The sequence below is a fragment of the Anas acuta genome, chromosome 19, assembly GCF_963932015.1.
Source record: "Anas acuta chromosome 19, bAnaAcu1.1, whole genome shotgun sequence".
Classification (NCBI taxonomy): domain Eukaryota; kingdom Metazoa; phylum Chordata; class Aves; order Anseriformes; family Anatidae; genus Anas; species Anas acuta.
In genome coordinates this window covers 4,025,532-4,043,300 of record NC_088997.1, presented here as the reverse complement: position 1 = coordinate 4,043,300, position 17,769 = coordinate 4,025,532, and the positions used below count along the sequence as shown (strand labels likewise).

General features: G+C 32.8%; 2 protein-coding genes across 6 annotated transcripts; one reads left to right on the top strand and one right to left on the bottom strand.

Annotated features, from left to right (window-relative positions):
• Window positions 1-11: 11 nt before the first annotated feature.
• On the bottom strand, window positions 12-15,969 carry ASPA (aspartoacylase). Of its 5 annotated transcripts, none has more exons than XM_068655696.1 (7): window positions 15,857-15,969; window positions 7,476-7,738; window positions 4,862-5,057; window positions 3,755-3,848; window positions 2,848-2,955; window positions 1,787-1,896; window positions 12-1,224 (listed from the first exon to the last, which is right to left on the bottom strand). In XM_068655696.1, exons 2-7 carry the CDS (start codon window positions 7,712-7,714, stop codon window positions 1,012-1,014), a joined length of 960 nt encoding a protein of 319 aa, XP_068511797.1. In that variant the 5' UTR covers window positions 7,715-7,738; window positions 15,857-15,969; the 3' UTR covers window positions 12-1,011. The 5 variants fall into 5 exon arrangements, with proteins under 5 accessions (XP_068511797.1, XP_068511795.1, XP_068511793.1 ...); XM_068655694.1 differs by lacking the exon at window positions 15,857-15,969 and adding an exon at window positions 9,418-9,533; XM_068655692.1 differs by lacking the exon at window positions 15,857-15,969 and adding an exon at window positions 8,949-9,107.
• SPATA22 (spermatogenesis associated 22) lies at window positions 10,842-16,590 on the top strand. Its single transcript, XM_068655691.1, is given in 10 exon segments — window positions 10,842-10,964; window positions 11,638-11,730; window positions 12,094-12,174; window positions 12,901-12,955; window positions 13,093-13,188; window positions 13,972-14,116; window positions 14,118-14,327; window positions 14,650-14,779; window positions 15,633-15,730; window positions 16,116-16,590. Coding segments are annotated over 9 exon segments (1,050 nt in total). The 5' UTR covers window positions 10,842-10,964; window positions 11,638-11,687; the 3' UTR covers window positions 16,308-16,590.
• The last annotated feature ends 1,179 nt before the right edge of the window (window positions 16,591-17,769 follow it).

Sequence of the window (17,769 nt, the reverse complement as noted above, 5' to 3'; positions counted from 1 at the left end):
ACAGCAGATCATTCTGTACTTTTTATACAATATTTATTTCAATATAAAGAAATAAAATGTACTTCAATAAACATCTCATTCTGTCCTGTATTTTTATTTTATTTCTGTAAAGTTACACAAAGGTAGCTAAAAAGGTTTTTTGCTTAGTAGCGAATAAGGAGGGCATCACTTTTTGAAGTATATACTTTAGGGGTTATGTTGGTAACAAATCAGTTAGTAAACAGCTAATTATTGTGTGCTTTCAGAATTTATGCAAAGTTCTTAAAGTTTTTTCTGTCTCTGATTATTGTCAAATACATTTAAAACATCTGTAAAAAGTTAATTAAATCCTCATCTTCTTCTCTTTTTCAGCTAGTATGACAGGCTTTCTTTCTACAAATACAGAATAAGTCAGTCTTGAAATTCCGATGTCTCCCCATACAGATTTCTTCTTAATTTCCATTCTCAGATAGTCAGGTATGATTAGTGCATTGTTCTTCAACACAGCCTGCATAATTACCTAAATCCTGCCTTGTTTTTTGAAACTTTTCAGGGCACAACAGTTGATGCAAACTTTATTTGGAAATGTTACAAGCAGGAGGTGGAGACAGTAAGTTAAAAAAAAAAAAAAAAAAGTTAAAAAAAATAATTGCTGTATTTTCTTCTTTATCATGTAGTTTGAGGGGGTTAACTTTTACTTTCTATGTAATTCTGGATAGATTCTTTATAGCTACTCATCAATATATCTTGTATATTGTAATATATAACATATATAATTATTTTATATAGAATAAACTATCAAACTTCATAAAAATATTATTTGTATCTATAGTAATCTATTAGAACAAGTAAATAGTAGCCATAATTAGCATTATGACATTATCTTTCATCTTAAAAGTTCTCAACAATGTTAATTAAATTACAATTTAAAATTAGATTCTGTATATATTTAGTCTGTGAATAACTACTGAATGGCACTGAATTTCATGGAGAAGAAATCCACTATTTGTAAGGATAACTTGTAAAAAGTTTTCAAGAAGTACTCTGGTCTAAAACTGAGGATCTGATATGTTTTGCAGTGAGTTCCATTTTGATTGTTTTTACAAAAGCTTGTTTCTTTTCATAATACGCAGCTTCATTAATAAATGTTGGATAGACTGTACAGTCCCCTTTATATGCAATTACTTCTCCATCAAGAGTTAAAAATAGAGGATCACCATTGTTCAGTGGCTGCCAATCTTGATCCTTAGAGAAAGAAAATAAATAGAATATATTTACATGAACATTTAAAAAGAAAATTAAAGTGAATTCTAAATTTATGCTCAATAATTATATTCCCTACAGTTGATGGCAAAAGTTTCTAAAAGAATTTCTAAAAGAATTCCTTTTAATTACATAATATTGGGTTTCTGGCCCTCATTTTCAGGTTTGTGTTGAAATAACTTACTGGTAAAGGTGAACTAAAAGGAAACCATGTATGCTCACAATTGATTGGAAAAGACCCTCACTTTAGAATTAAGAATTAAGATTCACATTTTAAAATATAAGCTATCCTGTTGTCATGCTCTTTTCAGTTTTAGGTTCAAAAATGATTTTAGATTCACTTATCTACAAATCAGTTACTGAAATATTGTATGACCTTAGTGATAGAACTTACTATAGGGAAGATCTAAAGTATTCAGTAAACCCAGTGGCAATATTCTCATTTTAAATATTTTATTTACTATTAAAAATATACTATAATGTAGCAGGAGCTACACAGGCATACTTATGAAATGTTGTAAATGGACACTGCTATAAAATTTACCTGCAGTTTAGGATGAATAATAGCAATAACTTCACCATTTTTATTCCTGGGATAATCTACTTTCTCCATTATTTTATAAACCTCAATTGTACATGGTGGAAATTCTCTTCCTAGAAAGAATAAATGTGGTTTAACGTCAAAATGAACAACGGACTGTTAAAAAGAACAATGCATTACTTATTCTCTGTAGAATGGCTTAAATTATTAGCTTGTACATTGTTAAGGTTTGCACACTAGTGATTAGCTCATACATCAAAAGCATGTCTAGTTCCAGGTCTTTCTTCCCCTAGAATCCAAGTTACAGAAAGATAATTCTGTTGTGTATTGTTGCATACATAGCCCTGATCTAAATTTGATCAGTGGTGCTGAAACGTGGCATTTCACTATATACTTAAAAATACTTATTTTGTAGATGAAGAAATAGCTGAAAGGCCTATGCTTGATATTGTTGCATAACACAGAATGGTGTCAGTGCTGTTTCATCTTTACAATTCCAGCACAATAATGTAGATTCTGACATACACAACTAAATTATTTTCCTTCTACTTCCAAATATAGCCTACTGACAAATGTACTCCAAAAGAATTTTCAACACCTATTTTTGCCAGTATGTTTTACATAGTGTACACAAGTGTACACAGGTAATAACAAGAATCTTACAGGATTTCTTGACTGTAATTTGAGATAATGCACAGAAAATGTGTAAATTAAACACCTCCTTAATTTATGTACACAGTGTTCTCAATGAACGTACTGCTACACAAATACTTAGCTACTATTTCAGATTCTTAAAGCAACTTTAAAATCAAGTACACATATTGAATCTTTTCTAAGGGGAAATATCCTCAAAGCTACCCAAAGGTGCTATAGAGAATACTTCGGACCTTCTCCTGATGTTGCAGTTAGGTCATCTAGACAACACCTGCTCTGTATCCCCTTCAATTTTACTTGTTTAAATGTAAAGTGTTGTAGCTCAACCTATTTTATTTTTTGAAAAGCTACTCTTGAAATAGTCCACTGACATGACACAGGGGGGTTTATTCTTTCATTACTTACTCTACCTTCATTAAAAAGTTGAACAAAATCAAGGCCATGTTTGACAATCTTCCTCATTTTGTCCAAAGTATCGGCTCTAACAACACCTTGTGGCTGAGGACCCACCTCCACACCTGTTTACAGATCAGGGAGATTATTAATATAGCCATAATATATCACAGACTACAAAGGAAAAATACATGTCTGATTGGGTCTGTGTTTTATGTTTAAGACAAACTTTAAACTATACAGTTACGTGATTTTGGATGGCAAGCAGGAAATTTAGCTCATGAGTAAGGATCAGTTCAAAGAACCATATGTACGTTTTTGAGTGTGCTCCTTGGGTAAGGGAAATGGTCACTACATATGTTCATTTCTCTTACTCTTTTTTAAAATTATCTTTCCATGATGCATTTTGGAGAACTCAGTGTTTAGTATGACAGGCAAAATAACATTTTTGTTTGTTTGTTTGTTTTTTCCCCTTTTGTTACAATTTTGATTCCATAAATGAAAAAGTTAACAACTTCCATACAGAAAATAATTTTCACCTTCCTTTATTACATCATCTTTTTTTTCCCTTCTTGGCTTGGGCCCAATGTTTCAGGCAAGGCTTATTTAGAGGAATTAAATATTTCTCTTCTGAAGCTGTTACTTCTTTCTTATCCTCATATATTATAAATATTTTCTGAAAACAGTGGGTTAACTAAGTTTATAAATTTCCATCTGGGTTCTGTATTTTGTAAGCCAAGTAAAAATCAGTGTACTTCAGAAGAGAAAATCATAAACATTTGATTTGGTAAAATACATTGTCAAACAAATAGCTACTGGTGATCAGAGCACGCTGTATAATGTAACAAAATGAACTGATCAGGAAACAGACATTTTTATATAATTTCTGGTAGGTTAAAAATGGTCTTTATTTTTCATATTTACCAACAGGATGTTTTGCTACAGATCGGGTTGTTGCATATTTCAAGTTAGGATGTTCAATCAGCAAAACGGGACAGCATTCTGGAGCCAAAGCATTCTGTGGAGATTGTTTAGAAATGTCTTTGTTATGCAAATATTTTAAAATGTTGTGCCACAAAAGACTACTGATGCAGAAGTGATTTACACAATGTGTTCAATATGTTGCCTTTATTTCACAGTGCTCAAAGAAGTAGGACATCTTTAGAAAACATACAAAGCTGTATTTGTTGGTCTTCTTTCCATTAACTCATGCCAGGCATGGTCCACTGAACTTTGCTGTCTCCTAATATAACTGAACACAGTGCTGGCCTTAAATTGCTAACAGGAAGAAAAATCTACGCATCAGTGTTGCAGAATTTATAAGCAAAATACTTTAAAGCAGATTTCTAAGCAAATCTTGTAGATTTAAATTAGATCAAATCAAATGTTAAAATATGCCTTACTTCTAAGGTAAATAATAATAATAATCTAAGTGCACATCATTGGCCTAACCTTTATTTCTTCACTCATTTTCTAGGTCACCAATAGCATCAACCAGATTACTTAAACCAGCACTTCTGCAAACCTCACTTCACTGATATTTTTCAGCCCCAGAAATAGCAGAATCAAATAGGTTTCAAAAGCATATTAATATTCCTGTAAGTAGCGACAAGGGGAACATTACTTGTTACCTGGTTCCATTAGTTTTTCCATGTCTTTATTTCATAAAATTAATGTTTAACTGTTTAGTATGTGTGACCCAAATTTATTTAAATTGCTGAGAGATCAGTGTGGCATCAGATTAAATTACATTTATTTTCACAGATTTTATTCTAAGCATTACTCTCTGTGCATCAGTCTTACTAGAACTCATTTTAATACATGAAGATTATGAATGAGGTCAAATCTGAATTACCTGATATTATAATAAAACTATTAATTATCTCTGATTTTAAAAATCCTGAATGATTAAATATTTTAAACAGTTTTACAAAATAAGAAAATAGAATATTTAAAGCAACTAAGAAATAGTATATAGTAATACATTACAAACAAGAATCTATTTTAATAGTTCATTTAAATTAGTTTTACCTTGATATAATGAAACATTTGAATTGTAAAGTCATCCCTGGAGTTTTCAAGAATAAGGGTACCACCCATGTTAGAAGTGGTGTTGTGAAGGTCAAAAATAAGGTCATAGGCATCATCACTACCTTTTGGACCAAATATATGATTGATTTCCTGAGCCCTTCTCACTTCATATGGAATATCTTCCACCACTGTCCTGCTGTTAATATTAGTACAAAAAAATTAGTAAACTCATTCCATGGCTTTACAGTCAACAAAATATGTATATCCTTTTCTTTTCACTTTAATTCCCTAATTGACTGGAGTTTAAATCACCTATTTAAGTGCCTTACATAAAATATGGTGTTTGTGCTTGAAGCAAATATGATTGTTAATGAAAAACAGATCTTACTATCTCATGCAGATTTTTTAAATCTGATTTTAGCTATAGACTACTTACTTCTCTCTTATTTCTTTACATTGACTTCTAGTCCATACCTCCATTTACCTCCATGCAGAAAACTAACCCCAAATTTATCAAAAACTTAAGCCACTTCCAAGACTGAATCCAGCTTCTACTGAAGATGGTATTTGGACATTGCTTCATGCCCTTTTGTCATGGACCTCAGTTACAAAGTCTTTCATAACCTGATTTCATGTATTCTTGTGTTGTGATCAGATTTTGTTACAGCCTGTTGTTTTGAGTACTCTTGGCCTTCAAAGCTCATGGAAGATTTTGCTACCTCAAACCCGTTCTTCCAAAGTTTTAATACCTTTAGTCTCAGGTGGCTGTATCAGTACTAGACTTAAAAAATGGTCTTAGCCTAAGGAATGGTCTGAGATATTTGCTTCCTGCCTTTATAGGGGAAGTATAGGAAACTGATATATGATGCCAAGATACCTTCCTTACTTAAACAGTGTAAAAAGCTGCTGCAGTTCAGACTTGTTCTGCATATACAGCAGATTTGGTATTCTTGACAGGCTTGGGATGCTACCCAAGTACCATACAGAAACACCTAATATCTTTTGTGCTAAATTCAGGTTTTTTTCCTCAGTACAGCTCAAGCTTTGTAAGGTTTTGATTTTGTAAGAAATACTGGTATTAAGTTGCATAAAGAAAGGTTTGTTAAAAACTGGCAAAACACCTTGCTAACTGCACAGATATTTAAACATCAGAAGAGGTTGCTAAGGAAATTATGGGATCAGCTCTGCTGAAGTAAAAGAAATGGCAAGGTAATCTATTACGAATGGTGATGTGAACTTGATCTACTGGTGGGATGTGATGTGGGTAAGAATTCTTACTTGAGCCTCTCAAACTCCTTATTTTTACAGTTCCGTATATCACAGAATCTATCATTGTATTCTCTAGTTCTGTCTTTGAAATTTGGGGTTCCTTCACATAAAACTGTTAAATACTTCTTGTCAAAGCCAATAGGACTCCCACCGTTCCTTTCAGTAGTATCAGGATTTTCCCTCTCCTGATTTTGTAAAATCATTTGCAGTCTTGAAGGGTCTGCACTTAAAGTGATTAGGTAAAAATCATTCAAATATATTCACTACTATTGTAAAAGGACTGAGTAACAGGATATACAAAGGAATATTATTTTTAAAAATGATGACAACCTGGAGGTGTTTTGATCTTTTTTTTTTCCAACTGTCCTATGTTCAAAACAACTTTTTTTTTTTTTTTTTCCTCATGTTTGTCCTAAGTAAGCAATTAAAAGAATGGCCTTAACATTTCTGTGTAATTTTTTAAAATCTAATTTAATAACTAGCAATAAAATTGTTAAATGACAACCAGATGAAAAAGCATGCAGGCTAAGAATAACCTTGATTACAAAATAAACATGATACATTTTTCTTTCAGTGATATTCATTTTCACCACTAAGACCTTTCTGATACATAATTACCTGTTCAGCATGCAACTATACCAAACATTAAAAGTGTTTGGTTCATACCACAATGTACACCTCTGGAATAGATGTCTCGAAAGCAGAGAAACATAAAATCCCATTAAAAATGTGAAATCAATTACTACTGTACAGTAATTATAGATTGTACTTCTCCAATATAAAGAGACAGTTAAATTATTGAATTTTTGTTGATCTTTTTGTCATTGATTTCTTTATTTCTTACACCTTATTTCAAGTTTTCATTTTTTATTATATGTAACTGAAATTAAATTGTATCCCAATTTATATGCCATTTTTTCAGATACGGGGGTCTCCATTTAGATTGTTTCATGTTTTCACATATCCTATATTACTACAAGTATAATTGTACTCAGAAGAGCTCCAGAGCTTCATTGCACTAGAAGACATGAGAAATAATGACTTCACAACTCAGAACAGCAATACTTAAGTTTACACAAACACAGCTAATCTCATACTAATTTAAAATGCTATGTTTAAGACTATGTGTTGGTTTGAGACTCATTTTATTAGCAACAAATCTAAAATGAAACTGCTAACACACAATTTGTTCTTTTTGGGTTAAAGGTCAATAATATAAGTTATGTGACTGCACAGTTAAAATAGTAGTGGAACTTGTGTTTACAGTTTAATCTGGAAAAGAAGCACCTTACAATTTTTTTAAAAAAGAGAAAATTAAAACAACAGAAAGCATGACTATTCTTACCCAAGATTATCAGGGTCAAAAACACGGTTCAGGTCACAGTCAATGTACCTAGTACACTTCTTCACAGCTCTTGGGTTGGTAAGAAATGGTTTCACTTCCATTCCTGTTCTTTGAATTTCAGCTCCATTCTCTTGCCAGTGCTTGACCAAAAATACCCCTGATAATTCATTACCATGAGTTCCTCCAAAGATAGCAACCCTTCTGACTGGAGGTTTATGAACAACAGAACAGGAAGTCATGCTTTTCAGCAGCTATAAGAATTGCTGAAAGCAAAACAGAAAATAAGGGTAAAGTAAAGCTTGTGTCACCAAGAAAAAAAATAAAAATATATATATATATTTTTTAATAGGAAATTATTTACGCCTGTTTAGGTCAGACGTGAACGAAGAGAATTAACATTTCTCTACCAGTTTCAGATTCCTGTTGTGAGGCGGGGAGTTGCTCATCGGACTCTCCTCCCTCTCAAGGATCCCTCCCCTTCATTTACCATATTTAGTAATACCTCCAAGGCTGGTAATGGTACAGTTAGACAGTTCAAAAGTTAACTTTTTCCCGGCTAGCTCTATTAATATGTGATATATAGGTAAATAATGTGCTATGAAAGTATGAAGAAACTTTTTTAATGCATACTTTGAGAATGTACTTAAACATCTAATATTTTTGCATTGCAAGCAAAACAAGTAACAAGTATATTCATGTGTGTTTTACATTACATAAACATTACAGTATACAGAGCAGAATGATTTAAAGAGCAGAATGATTTAAAAGGAGAAAAAAATAGTAAAATATGAATCATATCTTGGCTCTAGATCAACACATAATGCTGAAACATCAAGTACTTTCATCTAAAAAAACAAGAACAGCTGAGTTCCTCAAAGCATGTTGTTGCTTGTATGACCTTTTTTGTTTTATAATATCTGAAGAACAATGATCAGAATGAGCACTATCTGAAATTAAAGTGCAATATACCCATAAGTCACCTAGTATTCCCGGCTCTAGTTGTGTCTTGGGATCTGCTAACACAGACCTCTATGACATTGAAACAACTTGGTGAAGACCCCTTCTAACATCTGCAACCTCTTATTAAAAAAGGAAATTGATACAGACCACAGAGGGACAATAGTTTTCTCCCCCCAAAAAAACTTAGTCAACAACTTCTTCCACTTCCAAAAGCATTCAGGTAGGATTTCTGAAAGGAAACTTCAGCTAAACGTTTAGAGAACGGATCTTGATAACAATAAACAAGGTCTTAATGCTGTAAATGACAATTATTCACAACTAGTGTCCAGCACACAATATAGATACAAAAATGTTAAACTGTAAGGGAATAGAAAATATTTATCAAACTATTCTATTTTATTAAGAATATACTCCAGTAACTGACAGAGTATTTGACTAGTATCTGTGAGAGGTTTTATAACCCAGGTTGATAAATTATATGTCTATGAAAATAAAGCTAAACATAGGACTTACCTAGACAAGTTCTGTCAGTCATATACTTCCTAAGAATGTTATTCTCTACATTGCAGCTTATGTCTACAGATTTGCTGAACCTTATAGCAAGTTAATATAGATAGACTGCTTACTTTGTCGCTGTATGACTGTTGTAAGCTGTCAGCTATTTAATCATAGTAAGTAATTTATTAAGCAAAGCAGTAAAGCTCTATTTTACAGCACTGGACAGTCTGTACTGTCCTTTGACCTTGGTCTCTTTAGCGAAGGTGCCAAAATGGGTATTTACATGCTGCATGAAAAAAAACGACTTGTGCTCTGAATCTTGGTTTGTTGAATTTAAACACCACAGCAGTTTGAAGAGTAAAGAGCAAAATTCAGATATGCAGTGCTAGTACACATATTTTAGCTCTCATTGCTGATGGTGCTGAAATGGTTATAATTCCTTGCAAAATGTTGAATGAAATACAGAGATCGTTTGTGCACTTACCTCACTTAACATGCAAGAAGTTTGTTTCCTAAGAGCTCTTTTAGGACAGATACAGTGCATTTCCAAATGAGGTTAGGAACTAAAGCCATGGAAGCTTCTTTTATACCCTTAGAGCAAGTTAACTTCCAAAGAGTTTTTAACTCCTGGTCTCCCGGGACATTACAAACACCCATGAATATGTGGCATAAATGTAGACAATTGAAATGTTTTCAATTTTCTTATTTCCTTTTTTCCTATGCTTTGCCAATACTTGCATGTTGACAATTATGTAGGAACATACTTGGTTTATTAAAAATTCAATATTGTTTTTATGTACTGCTTTTTTTCAACAAGAGTTTTGACTTATTTTCTCCACTCCTTAGTCATATACTAAGTTATTAATGACAGCACTACATTCGCTAGTAATCCCTCCTTTTCCACTGATGTGACCTGATCTAAAACTCAAGAGTACTCTGAAGCTAGCAATTTGAGACAGAATCCGCTTTGATCTGAAAGCTAAGATTTAACACAGGAGCCTGACAGAAATTACATGGTTGCAAACAGCTGTGTTAAAAACCCAGCATGAAGAATGGAGATAGCTTTATTTGCAGCCGTGCTTGTGTTCACCATTTGTGGATATTCAGCTTGTGCCCAGGGTTCTGCGAGCCCCAAACACGTGGGTTGGTACCCGAGGGCAAAGATACCTAATTAAATCCTAGAAACACCGATTTATTGTTCCTATATTGGTATTGAACGGGGATGAGTCCCCAGTCCCGCCGGTGCCCCAGGGCGCTCAGTAGCGGCCTCTCATGACCACCGGCGCAAGGAATCGGCTCCTTCCCGCCCTTTTGCCACCTCGCGCCTCACGAGGGCGTGACGGTTTGGTCCGTTACTTTTGGCGGGCTTTACCTCAGGCCCAGCCCTCAGCCGCTGGCCGGTCGTTTCTGTTGGTCTGTGAGGGGTGCTGCTCTTGTGTGAAGTTCTGAGGCGGCTTATCTCGGTATCTCCCCTTACCTATCTTTAGTTTTACTTTTTTTTTCTTTAACTCGGGGCCTTGGCTTGCTCATCTTCAGGAGAAGACAAAAAGCAAAGCAAGATAATCTAAGATCTTGCACAACACAAAAACTGTCTTCAAAAGCTGAAATTCCAGGTTTATGGGATTTTATTTGACAAGTGTATTATTTACTGATTGTCATTAAGCTTTATAGAGCTACCAATGCATTTTAAATATAAATTAGGTAACAGCAATAAAGTGGAAGCTGCTGTAATGTCACGTGTAGTTAGAGTGTATTACAGAATTAAAGAGTAAATTGATTCAGCTGTGGTAGATACTTGGGCTTAATTCTTATCAAGGTATGTAACAGCTGCATACAGTTAACTGCCAAAACAACAAAATAAATGTAAAGGCAGTGGTTTATGTTATTTATGCATAAGTATGTGGTATTATTCATATGCCACTAAAAGTGATACAAATCAGTAGCTAACTGAGAGAATAGCAACAAATGATACACAACAGTCTTTGTAGTATCCTCAATGCATGCTATAATTTATGGATATTTCCTATAAAAGTACTTTAATCAGCAAGCAAATATAGTAAACTATCTGTATTTAATATGCTAATTTAATATGCTGATTTCTATCTTTTGGTCATAATCTTTTAAAGAATCTTTGATAGTAACGGTTTTTGATGTGTGGAATATTTTCTCTGAGGATTTTGGGGAAAGACTTTAAATCTGTACAATACAGTACAGAAAAGGTTATTTTTTTAAAGCATGACAAAAACCTACATAGTATCTCACACGTAGTTAAATCATGAGGTGTCTTTTTTCAAAGCAATATACCTTGTCTTCGTGTTTTGCAAACAATGCTTAAGTATTTATTTTTATTAGTATTGTATCTACCTGAATTACAAAATATTCTTTATTTTTGAATGTATATTTACTTTTAAAATCAAAAGTGAATTCAGTATTTTTTATGGCATGCAAGTAACAGAGAATATAATTTTTTGTGCAAGAATGTAATAATTTGGGTCATTAATCTGCAAAGACCAATTGCATGCTATTTGTGTACCTGTGAATCTTCTAAATCTGGTTCAAATTCTCACACAATATAGACTTCTCTAAAGTAATGTGTATAACAGAGTTATACCAAGAATTAAAATGAACCGCTACAAAGTAATGTAAAATTTGAACATGTTTACAATATGAATTAGTTTACTTTTTCCATTTACCTTTCATGCAGCAAATTTGAAGTAATTGATACAGTGTTGCCTATTAAAATACAGTACAGAAATGAAAAGGAGTTTATCTGACACTTCAACTCGCACCACAGCAGGTACTATTCATTCTTTTGTGCTTTACAGTTTATGCATTTTTATGCATAAAAACAAGTCTACTCGTTTCCCGAGTAGACTTGTTTGAATTTCTATGTTATTACAGCACAGTGCAAAATTTTGGAGTAATGGGATTAGTCACTAAGTGAAATGTTTAACTCACAGACTGATTTGCAGGATTGAGTTCTAGAGATACAAATTCTGTGAAGCAACGTCTCATCTATGTTATGTGTTTATGAAGTATAATTCCTATGGATGATGTAAAATAAAAGAATATACAGATAATTACTATTTACATAATTTAAGTATGGATTGTGTATCCTTTTGCTGTTGGTATAATGTTATTATGTGAATTTTAATTTTAGGTTGTCTGCCTGTACCACTGTTCAATCAGAAAAAAAGAAATAGACAGCCCCTCACTTCAAATCCACTTAAAAATGAGACAGGTACCAGTTCTGTGACTTGTACTTATGACTTATCTCCTACATCATTGTAAATAAGATACGTATAATTTTAACGGCTCTAAATCCAATTAAATGTTAACTTTGTTATTATTATTATTAAACTAGATATTGTATTTATAAAGATCTACATGCATCCTTTATATTTATTTCTGAAAAGTTCATTATGTAAAAAATGTCCTCCAGGAAGTTCCTTTCTCCTCTGTACAATTGAGCTTTTTTACTTTGTGCCTAGAGGGAGGTCAACTCTTTGTGTGTTAGAGAATGAAGTAGCACTGGCATTTAAATAGAGTCTCTTGAAACTCTGACCTTTTGTTTTCAGTTTATTTCAATCAAAATTCAAGCCTTGTGTTACAAGAAGAAACATAAGATGTCTTTCTTGTAACTGAGAACTTTTTTTCAAATTGTCCTTAGAAAGGACTATGCAGAATTCAATCTGTTATTATTTTCATTATGCTTTACTTGAAATAAAAATCTCTGTGCTTATAAGAAATGTCTAATGTTTATAAGTTAAGCATTATCTAGAAAAGCAACTTGTCAGAAGTTGCCTTATAATTATAGGTATCAAAGGATCACACCGCACCCCCCTTTTTTTTCCTCCTGAGCAAGACTGTGTGGAAAGTAAAGCAGATAAAGAGTAGGAGGCCTAAGCAGACATTTAGATCTTTTCAGTTTGTACATATATTCAATCCTTTGTCTTTTGATAATTAGGCTGGGGAACTGCGAACCCAGAAGGAGCTGAACTACAGAAAGCAGTGAACGATGGGTATGTAAAACTAGATTATTTGTTATTTACTGATTTTATTTGGGTACTATCTATTAGTTTCACAACCTATGAGCCATGTGCGTGTCTTAAAATAAAGCTGCTACTCTGTTACTGATATTTTAACTTATCTTTTAAAGCCGAGGAGAACATGAGATGGCTTTTTCCCTTATGAAACCACCAAATGCATCAAATTCTAATTTAGCAAATGCTGGCAAAAACTTGAATGCCTACAGGTTAGTTAAGTCTTTAATTTTTACTACGATTATCCAAAATAATTTTTATTCTGGTGTGATACACCTTGCATTATTCCATATTCTAATAGCATTTAGAGCGACCCTTTTAATTCTAAGGTCATCACCATAGGCCTAAACAATTACATTCTGCTTATGAGCCAAAAACAACTGATATGGAGTATCTTTCCAGTGCACCTAATGAGGCCTAATATATAGCCTTTTTATTTTTTTATCATAATGGTTTCACATTGACAAAGTGCTCAAGGATGTATCTAAATCTCTTGGTTTAATTGGGTTTCACACGAATAATTGTATGAGGAAAGGGGATCAACTTAGCACCAGGAGAGAACTTCAGAAGGAGAATTCTAGGAATCATTTATCAAGAGACTATCGATAGTTTCTATCAGTGTACATTAAGGCAATTATATATAGAAACATTCAATCAGAACTTATGAGTTATGAGACTTATGGAAAATTGTAAATCTTAGGTCAGGAAAGATCCCTCTGTAGGACAATTTATTTCCCAGCTTGGGACTGCAATTTTTCAGTCATATTAAAATCGTATTTCAGTCACATTGAATTCAGTGGGATTTAAGCAAGTATGTAATCACTATTCTGTATATGGATAAATTTAAATGTATGTTCAAATATTTATTGAGTCTAAATATTTAACAGATTTAAAACTGAAACAATACACAGATTGTTTTTATATACCGTAATTACGAATATGAGTATTCAGAATAGATATTCTGATACTAAATTGTGTCTTATGTTATGCTTCAGGGCAGAAGAGAAGACTCCCAGTACTAAAGTTTGGAACAGAAATGAGTATACTCCTCTAAGTAACAGGACAGATTTAATATCTGATAGTGGAATTATTCGAAAGTTTGAGAACCCTTCAAATACTTTGAAAACTGTTCAGCAGCAAAAAAAAAAAAGATAATTGTAATTCACCTCAGCATATCAAAACAAGAGCAACTAACCAAACATATGCACGTACAGGACAATGGCCAGTGAAAGCTAACACTGTACCAAGAAGTCTGCAGGATCATGGTCTGGCATATAAATTTAACTGCAACAGTCAGCAAAGTAACATGAATGAAAAACAATTTGATTGTGTTCCAGAAGACAAAGTTCAGGTAAATTTCTGGAGAGAGTTAACAGAAAGAAACAATGAAGAAAACTGTAAAGAAAAATAAAGTTGAGGAAAGATGGGACTTTCATCAGTCCCAGCAGCCTTAATAAACCCTTACGTTTCTAAAAATTTGAAACCGAGATTTTAATATTGTAATAGCCTTCAGTCCTCAGCATGATCATACAGATTGGAAAGGGTTATTTGTATAGTCTGAACAAATACTGTAATGTAAATACTGGATATATAACAATATTACATAAACATCTATCTGCCTTTTAAATTCTGTAAGTGTGTATCTAACTTGAGTTTTCTTCTTCCTCTGAAAGGAAGTTTCATCATCTGAATTAAAACCTAAAGAAAAAAGGAATTCTTTGCGAATCATATCTGCAGTCATTGAAAGTATGAAGCACTGGAGTCAATATGCTTACAAAACTGCACTATTATTTGAAGTTTTAGGTAGGTGTTATAGGTTGTGCTACAACCAATAATAATGATAGGACAACAGCCAAGAGAAACTGTGTTATTAACTGTTAAGGAACAATAGCTGAAATAATTAAAAATGCAAAATACTAGTGCTATTTAATTTTCCTGCTGGGAGATCTACTCAGCTATCAAAGGTGATTGAAATAGGAGCAAAAATATTAAAATAGTCACCCATCAACATTTAAGCTCTTTCTACCCAGTTCGTTTACTTTCCTTGTTACGATACATTCTATAAATTTTCTTATTTAAAAAGAACCTTCTGTAGAGGGGTACAGATTTACAATAATCTTTAATTAGGGAATAAATTCAAGCCTGGAGTGCTTCTAAATGAAGATGACTTTTAGTGTGTTTCACTTTGCGTTTTAAGTGACTTTATCTGAGAAATGAACATGACAAGAGATCAAAACTGGCTAAACTGTTTAAATCAAGATGAATAAAAATACACAATGTAATGGCATCTCAGAAACTATAATTTTGACAAGGCTACAAATATATGTAATGCTTAAAGTTGATTTGTAAATGAGGATCAATAAAACAGAGAATTTAGTTTTGCTATGATTAACAGGAGAATAACCCATTTACTTTGACAGTTGTGAAAATGGCATTTTATCACTCAGTTTAGACAGACTTCATACACAATTTTACTGTAAAGCCTGTAACTTGTATAGGAACTTCCAGTGCTGTCAGCGTGAATTGTGATAGGATGCTGATGCTGATTTATGTATCTTTGTGCTTTTGTGTAAGAAATGTTGTCGTGATAATTTTGCACCTTATTTAGTACTGCTGTGATGTTTACATCATAGTTTGTCATTGCTATATGTTGTAGGCACACTTGATTCTGCAGTCACATCTGGAGCATACGGAGCAAAGAATTTTCTTTTGAGAGATGGAAAGGAGAGTCTGCCTTGTGTTTTTTATGAAATTGTAAGTATTCCCACTCCTACACACAACACAGACACCACTACCTACAATCCCTTTTAAGAAGTTAATAATATACCGTTCCAATGAAACAGAAAATTACTGTGTAAAAGGAAGGCTAGATGTTTATACCTTATTGTTTCCAAACTGTTGTAGAGCAATATCGCAACCACTATTTAGGCATCCTCAGACTTCTGTTTCACCAAAAATACTGATGATGCAGCTGGGACTTTCAGTTCAAATCCTAAATATTTGATAATAGCAAAAAAGCTGTTGTAAATTCCTTCTGTGTTTGATATAGTAATCAGAAATCCACTAACAATCAAACATTTTGAAAGTTTTCATGTTAGAAAGGTGATATAATTTTTTGTTTATTATGCTTTTGATGAAGGACCGCGAGCTCCCAAGACTAATTAGAGGTCGAGTGCACAGATGTATGGGAAACTATGACACAAAAAGGAATATTTTCAAGTGCGTCTCTGTAAGACCAGCAACTATTCCAGAACAAAACACTTTCCAAGAATTTGTTAAAATTGCAGATGTTGAGATGACAGCATATGTAAAAACAATGAATGAAATTTAAAACAGTCAAAATGGTTGTCTGAAACCCATTTTCATTCCTTACTACCAAAAAGGCTGGACATCCTAAAGCATTTATCCAAACTAATACTGAAAATGTCATTAAACAATTGCAAATATTACTATGCTATGTTATCCAACAAATGTTAATGACAATATTTTGTTTCCACTATTACTTTTAATAGTTCATATTTTCTAATTATCTGTGCAGGTTTTGTTATGTAGCTGATTAGATTTTACTGGAAAAATTCTGAATTAAAATGTTGAAGTTGCTTATATGTACATAATTTATTTGTATGAGCTGTTCCTGCTTAACTAGGATCAGTCAAGTTCTATTTTTCTGGAAAGAAATGGACAGTTCAATCAATTTCATAAAAAAAAAAAAAAACACACACAAAAAAAAAACAAAAAACACAAACAACCTCACTATCCATGGATCTTTTTCACTGCAAAAATCACAAGGAATACCCCATTCATAGTTCTTTTGTCTGTTATTCCTAGTGGATTCAGATCATTAAAAGCAGAATAGGTTGATTAGTGACCAGTCAGTGAAGAAAACACTTAATAGTAGAACTACCTTTGACGCATGAGAAGGCGAAATGAGGCAGAATCACAGGTGGCTAAAGGGAATGGAAAATTCCCTTATATCTCATCTTATTCCCTTAATATCTCATTTTCAGAGATGGCCTAAGTGTGCAGGAATTCTCAAATATATTTTGAAAATTTAGGCATCAGGCCCCTACTTCTCTGACACAACTCTGTCTTCCCAAGTAAATCATCTACAGACAACTGTTTTCCACTGTTGGTCATTTTTTTATTTTTTTTTTTAATTTGTTTGTTGCATAGAAGCAATCAATCTAGACCTTTGCCAACAATTTGATGAGTGAAATGTTATTTCTAAATTTTATAATACCTGTCCATTTGCAAATGCAGGTAATTGAAACAAAACCACAAACCTGACTCTCTCAAGTAGTTCAAGTGTCTTAAAAAATGATATCAAAACTAATCCAGATTGCTATTGCCTTTTATCTTCAATTTTTAGAATTTCCTTCAATACCTATTTTCAAAATGTTGACTGTATACGTCCTTTAAGTATTTGTTTGGTCAAAGTTTAATAGCTAACAAACATCAAGAAAGTTCTCTTTGGCTCTGTGTAATTTCATTAAAATTACTCTTTTGCAGAAAGTAAGAAGATAGTATATTCCACTTCAATTCCAACTAATGGGTTCCCTTTCCTTTCTGAATAACAAAAATATGTGTAGAATATTTTTTAGAAATGAACATAATAGACATGGAAGAAAAATTTCACAGGATATAGCTACATATTTTAGGTATTCATATGGTTTCCATTCTTATGTTATCAGATTATATTTTTCTTTAAAAACTGTGAATCATTATAACACCTGTATAAAATAGCAACATACCTTGAAGCTGTAGGGACATTGTTCAAGGACACATAGGAAGTT

Coding starts and splice junctions, on each gene's coding strand:
- ASPA (XM_068655696.1), bottom strand. CDS start 7,714: ATGACTTCCTGTTCTGTTGTTCATAAACCTCCAGTCAGAAGGGTTGCT. Junction 3,849..4,861: donor AAATGTTTCATTATATCAAG/GTAAAACTAATT, acceptor CAATCTCCACAG/AATGCTTTGGCTCCAGAATG. Junction 1,225..1,786: donor TTATTCATCCTAAACTGCAG/GTAAATTTTATA, acceptor TCTTTCTCTAAG/GATCAAGATTGGCAGCCACT.